The sequence below is a fragment of the Heliconius melpomene genome, chromosome 21 (genome assembly GCF_056956725.1).
Source record: "Heliconius melpomene rosina isolate 202511_hmr_F chromosome 21, ASM5695672v1, whole genome shotgun sequence".
Lineage (NCBI taxonomy): Eukaryota > Metazoa > Arthropoda > Insecta > Lepidoptera > Nymphalidae > Heliconius > Heliconius melpomene.
Window position 1 is genome coordinate 6,058,528 of NC_140409.1, and position 12,242 is coordinate 6,070,769.

Sequence of the window (12,242 nt, forward strand, 5' to 3'; positions counted from 1 at the left end):
GACCTCAAAATTAATTAAAAGCTGGTTGTACACATTACAAAAAAAAAATAAGCAAAAAGAAAACCTAATAAAAAATAGAAAGTCTTAAAATAATCAATTGACAAGCAACTAGCCTATCAATAAACTACAAAGCCAACCGTTCAGTCAGCTCTCAGCTATAACGAAGTATTATTATTGGATACTAAAGGCCTTTCAGCCAGTTTCATTCAATTTCGTAAACCTTTTACGTAGTCAAAAATCATTCTATTTTGTACAATATTGATAAATATTAAAATAACGGATCTTTTTTTTAGCTTCACCCTGTAACACGCATGTAGCGAGGTAGAAGAGAAGCTAGAAGGAACCTAATCTTAAGAAACTTACGGTCCCCAATTCCCGCCAAATTTTAGATGCATTGCGTGTTAAGTGGAACTGAACGCCGCGCTTAGCTGTCAACACTAGAGCGAAGGAATTAAAATATTCAATATTTAGATTATTATGGGTTTCCTCGAGTGGGAATCGAACCTGTCTTGTTTATAGTCAATGATAAATAAATTGTTCGTTAAATTCTCCGTGACATCAACACACTTAAAGATGGCACTTCAGTGCATCCGAGTAACGATATACAAACTGATACTAAGTAAACTCAAATATCAAAGAAACTTGAAATAGTAGCGCGACGACATTTCTGCATATCATAAATAATTTCACATTTCAGGATATAATATAAACGAAGAAAAAGTAGGTAATAATAATTTATGATTTTATGGGGGTATTTATCAAAGTAATGTCTAAGCTAGTAAAAAGCAGGAAATCTTGTCTTTCAGACACGAAAGCGCGATTAAAAGAATAGTTCAAAATGTTGAGAAAAGTAATACTGAACAACATAGAAGGATTAACAGTCAAGGGCTCACGCATGATAAGGGCTAGGGGATAAGGAAATACATAAGGGAGTGTCTTGACACCAGGTCCTCTCTACCTATCCAAGCTAAGTATGAATTAGCGAACAGCGAAAATCGCTATTTAAACTTCAAATTATCATGTAGCTAACGTCATCATGAAATGAAACATAATAGTAATTTTTAAACCTACCTATATCTATCTAGTTTACGGAGTGGCGAGCATTGGGGGAGGCCTATGTCCAGCAGTGGACCTTAAAAGGCTGATGGATGGATGGATGATATCTATTTTACGATATACCACATGATTGTCCCTCGATTTTTATTTTAGGGCATAATGGCGTCTAGTTGTCGTTGTGGTAAGTGTGACATAATGAGGAAGGATTTTTACTCCTAATTCACACTTTTACGCACCAATTTCACAATTTTTTACATTTCAAATTCTTGAAGCAATGACGAAATTGTACCTATATAATGATATCCTATTAAACTGTGCGAATGCATCACCCGCTGTTCGCAACGTAGTAAAAGTAAATAATAAGATGATGGACAAAGTGTTCAAAACGATCGCCACCTTACTTCTTGCTACTACTGATATTTGATATATTACATCAATATCAATTGCTGCCCATCCTGGGCAGCAGCTCTATTATTTATCGATTACACAAACGAACAATTAGATTATTTATCGAATTGAAATAAAACTATATAGGTATGCTATCTTCAATTATACTAATACTAGCTTTTACTTGCGGCCTCGCTCTCTTGCTCAAATGAAAATAAACAAGTGTTGTCTTTGCTATAGTCGTAGTACATATGATACATTCTAAGTGCAAAGTACCAAAGAGAAACCAAACATTATGCCTGTTAAAATGGAGGCAGATAGAATAGTGTTAGGACGCAATCACGGTGAAATTTCATCTCGAACTCTAGGCATTACGTGACAAGTGGCGAAAGTCGACGCCGAACTTTGTGTTGTTACCAGAGCAGGTAAATGAAAATAATTTATTCCCATGAGTGGTAACTGAACTCGCCACCATAGTTAACAGCCAGACTGTCCCACTGTAACATATTCTAATAAATAATCTTGATTAAAATATATAATTTTTTTAATTGAACTAAAGCCTGTATTTGAAGTAGTCGGTAAAAGTCTGTTAAGACTCAAAACTTAGGTGAATGATGAACTAACCATCAATGATTTACGAATCCAACGAGTAAATTATTTATTTTAGAATATTTCCTGTCAAAAACACGACCACCACAACCTCCCTACTGGGAGTACCTCAACTCGTCGTACCCATCGGAATAAAGCAATCCTATATTAAAGCAATAACGTTGATTTCGTTCGTAATTGAAATTTATTTAATAATTTATCCAGTGAGAACAAACAACAAGAATAAATATAGATTTATTCTACGTTTATTCTACGTTAGATTAGACATTTAATTTATAAGAATGCAAATTATTTACCACGCCATTAGATAAAATGATGAAAACGTACTTACTAAATATACGCGAACTAGCGGATGCTTGCAGCTTCACATGCGTATTTAAGGGTGAATTCTAATGACCCATGAAACATGTGTTCAATGAAATATTTTTAAGAGTCTAAATTTCAAATTTTATAAAAATCGGTGGCGATTTAAAGATTTTTCCATACAAACTTTCAACCCCTTATTTGCACCCTTAGGGGGACAATTCTAGAAAACCATGAAACACATGTTCAATTAAATATTTTTAAGTGTCTGAATTTCAAATTTTATAAAAATTAGTGACGATTTAAAAAAAACCTATACAAACTTTCAACCCCTTATTTATACCCTTAGGGGGAGAATTCTAGAAAATGATGAAACACGTGTTCAATTAAATACTTTTAAAAATCTAAATTACAAATTTTATAAAAATCGATGCCGATTTAAATTTTTTTTCCATACAAACATTCAACCCCTATTTCACCCCTTTAGGGTTAAAATTTTTCAAAATCCCTTCTTAGTGGATGTCCAGATTACGAAAGTAAACTTTTGTCCAAATTCCACGTTTTTACCATTAGCGGTTACGGCTGTGCGCGCGTCTTACCTCAGTCAGTGAGGACAATTCCTTTTATATATATAGATAATACTTTTAAAATTTATTTCTAAGAATTAGTGTTAAAAATAAATTACTTTAAACAATTCTATTTGGATAGTAGAGCGCCCGTTGTTTATTTATATGCGTCCATTACCCCTACAATCATAACAAATGAGGCCGTAACAATGACGTCGTCACTATGACGTAATAAAAAATATAATTTGTTTTATGCTAGTGAGGAAAATATTGAACCGGGGCTAAAATTATATAGACAATTCTAAATATAAAAGTTTGAAAGAAAAAACATAGAGCGACTGATGTCAACATCTAACACGGTCTTTTATCTTATATTGATATTTATTACTAATTTGATGAAGCATTGAACTAAATATTAAAAAAAAGAAATGTCAGAACCATTTTGTATTCGTTTGCCATGGGCGCAGACAGGCACACACGCGGAATTTAATTTCATTTAAGAACAACACCAACGAAGAACAAATCTCATACTTAGCGTTGCAACATAACATGCAATGTAAACAGGTGATCATAAGCATATACAATAAACACAGCGTTCGGATCACCAAAAAGCGACGTCACCCAGCGTGGGTGACGACATAAACAAGCCGACACCTTTCAGCAGCCAGTCGGCGAGGAACGCTTTCCACGCCCGGCCGACAGCCTCGAACTCCTTGATGAGCTCAATGGAGTAGACGGACTCCTCATCGTCGCCGACGGCGAGCGCTGGGTGGTCGGAGTAGTAGTGTAGGCGCAGCATGCGCGGGGCCCGAGCGGCGCATCGCCCGCCGCCACTCGCCGCCCACGGCTCACGGGCTCACTGCTAATTATAATATATGAACGCTCCGGTCCGCAAGGGCCGCGGCCGCGTCCGCGTCCGCGGCGGCGGCGCCCGCGCAATGCGATTCGCACCAGGCCGGTACGCCCACCCCGCTGTGATGGGGAAACGCGACTACACCGCACCCGTTACTCTACTACGCTAAATATAGTTTGTACCTCATCCAATTATATCTCGAACACTGTGTCAGTCATATCATTTAGAATATTAAGTCGATTTTGTTTAAGCTTCAGGAAGTTTCACAATACTAATTAATTGATGTCAAAGCTTTAGACATTCTGAGATATTTTTGGAAGAAATCCACACCTATCTCATGCATAAATTGATTTTTTTCCCCATTTATTTTAGATATTCGAGTCCCATATACCTACAAGCTGAGCTGTGTTTTGCGAGATGAACAGATACAACGTATTAAATTATTCATAATATTTTCATTTCAAATTTGTGTGATTAATAAAATTTGGAAATTTTAAAATTGTATCTTTACTCCAGTGCCCTCGACTCATTCGACAGGTTCCGATCTGTTAAGTCGGTAAACCAGTGAGCACGGAAGTGTGGTAGTAGGCGCTACTCACCCGAAAAGATTGAATGGCTCGACTCTACTAAATTAGTTACTAAGCTATTCGCCTATTTTTTAGTATTCCGAAAAACACCAGCATAATTCGAACAAAGAGTCTAGAGTCAAAATACTTCAGCTTTGTCTTTTACTAAAACTCGAAAAAATCATTAAAAAAAAATGTTATTATTATTAAATAATAGGCCAACCGACCAACCGACATGTTTTGACGTGTAGAACTTGTAAAATTAGGGCTTGTACATCGAGTTTGCTCGTTTAGACATAGAAACTGGGCTTCACAAAAAATCTGATAACTTTTTGAGAGTGGAAGCAATCAACTAAAAATGTTTTTGTTGGGATTTTATTACTCCTTCATAACTATTTTATCGTTAAATTTTTACGTACTGACACACGTTTTCCACTTTTTTATTATAATATAGATCATAGCTTCTTTGAAAATATTAAGTATCGATAGATTTACGTGACATGTACGTATTATAAGCCGCTTGTAGCGCGATGGACATCAAGGACAAACAAAACGCAATCACAAACGAGTGATTATCTGTCAATATAATTAAACTTAAACTTACTAACAAGTAAACAAAGGTGCACAGTGTGTTATAATAAACTTATAGATAAGTCATTTTAGTTTAGCGCATTTTGCCTGAAATATCTACCTTATTTAACGCATGTAAATGGTATTATAATTGAAATGACAAGCCATAACCTATAAGACTAACACAACTTATATTTAAACACTAAAACCTAAAAATTATAAAGAAAATAAATCCACTAGTATTGTTATGTTTACTTAATCATGGATATCACTCAACAATTATTTCACCTTTGGATATCAGTAGATCTTCATTATGAAATATCTGGAAGTCCATGACCATGACATATACCAGTTATTAATTTGTCATTAAAACACAAGAAATGAATAACATAAACACTGAACTGACAGTATATACTAAATGGAATGATAAGTGAAATTATCGCGTCACATTAATCGCAAACTTGGTAAGAATTATTCAGAAAAAGGTATTGTAACAGATAAAAAAAACATTCCATTCATAACTCGTACTAGCGACATCTGTTTTTATTACGGCATTGTTTTTAGATAAATCTTTATTACTGCTCGCGCTCAGTTAACACAGTAGTAACAGTTCGACTTGTCGTATTGTTTATTTTATAAGAAACTAGTGGACCCGGACGCGGCTACGCCTGCTTAAACTATAAAGAAAATATAAGCTTAAATAATCAAAAAGAATAATAAGTAGAGACATATTATTAGAAAAAATATCTGAGAAATTGAAATGAACCAACATAAGAAGTAAAAGTAACTAAAGGATATTCTTAATATTAGAAAAAGTACCTAGAACCCTTACCTAAAAACTACGTAAAAGGATATTTTTTGCCAGCAACATCAAATAAAATAAGAAGAGAACCAAAGTGTATTTTAAATAAAATATAATCAGCAAATACAGTTCGAAAATGTATGAAAATTTATAAAACCATCAACGTCATCTGCCCGTTCGCGTCGGTCATACTCATACTATTCCGCCCGTAGGCTAGGTCATTGCGAATCAGTGACATCTCCTTAATTATTTATTAGAATGTTATACAGCAAACTATAATTTCAATCTAGATGAAATGCTAAAAGTGACTCTTATATTTATTTTCATAAGGATGAATATCAAAACGTCGCGGTAACGGTTGCGTAGCGACGCGACGGTTGTTATTAACATGGCAGAATAAACTGCATGTCAAATTAGAAAGTACTTTAAAATAAATTAGTTCATATGTATAATGTAAAGTTATATAGCCTATAGCACTTCTGAAGAATGCAGCTTTCATACAAAACAAAAACAATGTAAATCAGACCAGTAGATCCAGAGATCTTAGCGTTCAAACAAACAAACAAACAAACAAACAAACAAACAAACAAACTCTTCCGCTTTATTATATTAGTATAGATATAACATTAAAACTTCAAATTGCTTTAGCTTTTTGGCTTGAAATTTTAAAATCATAAAAGTGTGACTACAAGGTCAAATGTCCACTAAATAAGACATTTTATCTAAACACTCACACGACGTGTAGTAGAAAATGATGACGTACGATTTAGTTTCAAAGGGGAGACCTTGCGAACACGTTGAAGAGATGAAGGTCTTGATCAAAGAGCACTTTTAAAATTATTATGTTCTATCAAAATATCTTTATTGATGATCTAAAATGGAAAAGGGAAAAAGACAAAGACACAGAATTGATTGAAGAGGAAGATAAAAGACAAACACAATTATCGTTCAACTTATTTTAATATTATCTATTGGAAATTTATGAAATATAACAATTATATATTCTTTTGGCATTTAATTTCCATTTAAATAAAAATAATAACTAAACAGAAATAAATGGCTCTCAAGTCACGTAAGAGCACTTCGTGACGTCACTTGTTTACAAGCGTTAGCGTCGTCGTTGTGGGTGTTGTTAAATATTATATTGCTTATTTAATAATAATCAAAAGTTGTAACAATTTGCCTGCAATCAATTTTAATAAAAAAAAAACTATGTATATAAGATGGTCCGCCTACGCCGCTATGTGCGGGATGCAGGGTGTTTGTTGTACTTGTAATTTTTTTTACATTCTATTTAACTGTCCAGACTATATTTAAAAAGAAATATTTGTAAACAAAACATAATTATAACACGCAAAAGCAAACAGGGCGATGCTATACAGTCAGACACGTGTCGAAATTGTATCAGCTAATTTTCCATTAAACGAAGATCTTACTAACTTTCGCGGTTCCCGTAAATTTATCATTCACAGATCCCACCAGCTTCACGCACACGGCCATTATTTTGCTGTGATAGTCTGTGGTATGATGAATTTCTCAGAACTTGTAGCATATAGAACTTATATGGACACATAAGAATAACCTCCAAGATCAGGTCTTAAATTGGTTTGAAGTGTCAGCCCTAAGTGACATAATTGCGTAGAAGCTAGTTTAAATTATAATTTTACCTTGAAGCATTTTATTTTGTCTAATATATTTTATAATACTTATAAAAAATCAAATCTATTAATAGTGATTAACATAAGTGAAACGGTGATACTCTTCGTATAATTTAGTAATAATTATGTTCAAAATTGATATACCAACAAAATTTGAAATAATCTATCTACACAAAATTATTAATTTTGCTTGCTTAACGCAAAAGTTATATTTTAGTTTATATTTTAATATTTTGGATACTTTATCGACCATTAAAAATACGCAATGATAAAAGACGATGATTGTAATTATATAATATTTTATAATTAAATTAAAAACTTTACGTAGACGTATTTCATTAAATAAATAAAAAAAACACTTACCCAGGTCAGAACGGCTGACTTTTTCCAAGAACGGATCGGCAACAGGCAACTAAAAAAGTAATATTGAATTTAATGATACTTTTCTCACTTTTCGTGATAATATAAAATAGAATAAAATATCAATATTATAAACAGATAATAAATAATATTTAAACACAATATATAGATAGCAAGGTTTCTATGCGAGGGTAGACTTACCCCCCTCGAGTCCCTGAACAATATAGCCGCATGATGGGGATCGACACCCGCGTCAGAAGCTCGATGGCGAGCAGCGGGGACGTTACCCAACGACGAGCGACGTTTCTCAGATTCTTGAGACGCTGCTCGACGCAAATATGCTCCTGTTGGGAAATATATATATTAGTTATAAATAATAATTAAAATAGCAAGTGACAGTTATAGTTAACGTTATTATAATTGAGATTAATTAATATCCATTGGAACCCTTCCAATGACGAGCGATATAAAACAAATTACATTCTTTGATTTATTCAGGGTCAATGTCGTTCGTGTACTATAGGATACCCTGACAACTACGATATTATAAACATATTAAGCGCTTAGAAAATTATTATCACATACTTATAACGTATTAAATTCCGTTAATAAGTTTCATATATTACTTTTTTATTCTACACAATATGTATATACATATAATATATACATATAATATATATATATATATATATATATATATATATATATATATATATATAATCTGTTAAGAAATATACTCCACCATAAATCTGAATTAAAATAAACTCTCTATAACTGTTCTCTCTGAACTGTTTATAATAATTACTAATATATTAGTATGTATTGTAGATAGAAAATGGAAGTGCCGCCAAATGAACTAATATATCAACATTCAATTACGAAATGTATTGATAAATCATTCTTTTCTGAGCGCGCCATTCGCCCGTGCAGAAAGTTTGCTTCTTGTGTATTGAATTTAGGTATGTATGTATGTCATATACTTACGCTATGTATAGATATATTGAGAATTCTTCTTTTATATAACTGTAGTCGGTTAAGGTTAAATAGGGTAGAGTAACTGGGTTTTTATTTTTAAATAATTCAACTGAAACACCTAAACATTTCGTGTACAATAGCGGCACCTAGTCTCGTTTTACCTGACCACTACACCACTATAACTTGATGAATATTAAAACAATATTCATTCGCATGTAATGTGCTGTAATAAAATCACACCAATGACTTAAAAGATTTAAATATTTGTTAACAATAAAACACGCGAACACCTTGAACTTAATTTGGGGTCTATAGAGAGATTATAAGGTATAATTTACACTAGGTTCCCTCTTTCTACCCCCTGTTGTGTGCAGGATACCGCGTGAAAGTCATTTTTGATTTTTATTTATCTGAACAAAGATTTGTGATAGCAATTTAAAGTACCTACACACATATCTAGTATTAACTCGAATTATCATGACGCATTTCTTGATTAGGTTAATTTAAATTGAAGATTAATTAGATTACTTGTCGTCATTCTGAGCTGAGATAAAAATGACACATTTTGCAATTGACTACAATGGACTATTTAATTACAGATATATAAAGATAGACAAAATAAGATACAAGTATGGGATCTCATAATATGGGATACTTATTTACATATTATATACTCTACATAGAGTATGTCGAGTAGGAAATCAGACCCTGGTAATAGCCGGGATTAATGCCAGGAAGAAGAAGACTCTACATAGAGTATCATTTTCACGATTCAGATTAATAACAACACAATAAGAACCTCATACTGGAGTCTTACTACTTGTACCGCTACTAAAAGATTTTGAAACGTATTTTTAAATCACCATTTAGAAATGTAAAATAATGTTATCATCCTAAGATTTAGGTTAATATTTGTGGTTTTGAAGAAAATCACAAGAATGATTATTATGTATACAAATATAAGACTGTAGTTAATTTCATGGTGCCGGTTTTTCGTGACGGTGTGTGCGCGCATCGTAGAAATTTACTCATTATTTTTCCCTAACGCGCCAAAAGAAGTATAACTTTAATAAAAATAACATCACCTAGTTGGCCCTTACGAAATATATATTTAACGAATAAATTTTAATATATTTCAAAATTATATTATGTTAAATTTATTAACGAGGTGATTGTGAAGGTCGCATAGTATTTACCATGACTTATACCTTCCGTTATCTAATTAGACGAAAGTAAGTTCTCTTAGAATTTATATGTACCTACTTACTATAAAAGAGCATAACAAGGAAATTACTTTTGTCGTACCTTCAGAGGATGCAACCTTGTAAAGAATAACATTTACAATTATTGTTTTCAGTATAATCTTGTATATTACTCCAGTGATACACAAGAGTGCTGTAAATGTGCACATTATAGAAATCTTTATGTAAATCAATTTTAATTTTTATATTTTAATATTATACTCAAGTTAGGTAAATACGTATAAGTAGGAAAAAAGAATTAAATATCAATATATAAGCTGTCCTTCATTCTAATTAGTTATAGTCGTTATAGAATACTAGTGGACCCGGACGCGGCTACGCCTGCTTGAACTATAAGAATATTTTCGCGTCGGTCATACTCATACTATGCCGCCCGAAGGCTAGGTCACTTTGAATCAGTGACATCTCCTTAATTATTTATTAGAATGTTATACAGTAAACTATAATTTCAATCTAGATGAAAGGCTAAAAGTGACTATTATATTTATTTTCATAAGGATGATTATCAAAATGTCGCGGTAACGGTTGCGTAGCGACGCGACGGTTGTTATTAACATGGCAGAATAAATGGCATGTCAAATTAGAAAGTACTTTAAAATATATTATTTTTTATGTATAATGTAATGTTATATAGCCTATAGCATTTCTGAAGAATGCAGCTTTCATACAAAACAAAAACAATGTAAATCGGTCCAGTAGATCCAGAGATCTTAGCGTTCAAACAAACAAACAAACAAACAAACAAACAAACTCTTCCGCTTTATTATATTACTAGTGGACCCGGACGCGGCTACGCCTGCTTCAACTATAAGAATATTTATTAAATATATTCATGAAATTATTTTCAATTCTCAATAGAATTAGTAAGAAAATATAAGCTCAAATAATCAAAAAGAATAATAAGTAGATACACATTATTAGAAAAAATTATCTGAGTTATTGAAATGAACTAACAAAAGGATTAAAAGTAACTAAAGGATAGGTATTCTTAATATTAGAAAAAGTACATAAAGTTTTCCGTACGTGCGTACATAGATATCGACTCTACGAAATAACTAAAAATTTCTCTCTATTAAGTAGGATAATTTTAGCGGGCAATATCAAATAAAATAAGAAGAGAATCAAAGTGTATTTTAAATTAATTATAAACAACAAATAAAGTTTGAAAGTGTATGAAAATTTATAAAACCGTCAACGTCATCTGCCCGTTCGCGTCGGTCATACTCATATTATGCCGCCCGAAGGTTAGGTCATTTGGAATCAGTGACATCTCCTTAATTATTTATTAGTATGTTATACAGTAAACTATAATTTCAATCTAGATAAAATGCTAAAAGTGACTATTATATTTATTTTCATAAGGATGAATATCAAAACGTCGCGGTAGCGGTCGCGTAGCAACGACGGTTGTTATTAGCATGGCAGAATAAATTGCATGTCAAATTAGAATGTACTTTAAAATATATTAGTATATATGTGTAATGTAATGTTATATAGCCTATAGCACTTCTGAAGAATGCAGCTTTCATACAAAACAAAAACAATGAAAATCGGACCAGTAGATCCAGAGATCTTAGCGTTCAAACAAACAAACAAACAAACAAACAAACAAACAAACAAACTCTTCCGCTTTATTATATTAGTATAGATTATCAAAATTACCTTCTTTTAAAATAGTTTCAAATATTTGATATGTAGCGCCGCAGTCTTCGAGAACTGATCTTTTAGATATTTTATGGACGTGATCGCCATCTAAGGACTTCGAGCGCGATCGGAATTCATCACTTTGTGCAGTGCGTTCGGACGAGGCAGCTGGCACGGCGCATGACCCTCGACGACCTTCGTTCGAATCGTGGCGCCATTGCCCCACTTTCTTACTAAATGTACGAATCAACTCTTGAATGGAGTGATGCTTGTGCCTGTGGCCGCTAGCACTTGATGCGGAGCCTCGTCTCTCAGTAGAATGCTGTTGTTCTTTACTATTATTTACACTCTCTGTTAATTTCTGGGCGAAACTTTTATTGTCAAAACGACTTTTATGTGGTGTGTGGGACAGTTTTGTGTTGCTTATTTCACCGTATTTTTCGCATTTGCTATACTCATTTTCCTGAATATCATCCATGACTTCATTAAATAGTGGCGATATATAATGCCTGTACTCTTGACGAGAAGTTTGATAAGCATTTGTGTTTGTTTGATATCGATCCTCTTCCAGGCGTCTTGGTTTATCAAGGTAATGAGAATGATGCGTGTGAGGAGACATCGACCCATGTCC

At 33.0% G+C, this 12,242-nt stretch overlaps 1 protein-coding gene across 6 annotated transcripts in view; it reads right to left on the reverse strand.

The window, feature by feature from the left end:
* The window catches only part of LOC146527022 (uncharacterized), a 56,837-nt gene that overhangs the window by 16,145 nt on the left and 28,450 nt on the right, over positions 1-12,242 (reverse strand). For all 6 annotated transcript variants that reach the window (XM_085206761.1, XM_085206760.1, XM_085206763.1 and 3 more), the window contains exons 9-10: positions 7,932-8,074; positions 7,734-7,782 (exon numbers count right to left, since the gene is read on the reverse strand). In XM_085206761.1, the coding sequence (XP_085062887.1) occupies positions 7,734-7,782; positions 7,932-8,074 (192 nt within the window). The remainder of the gene's footprint in view (positions 1-7,733; positions 7,783-7,931; positions 8,075-12,242) is intronic.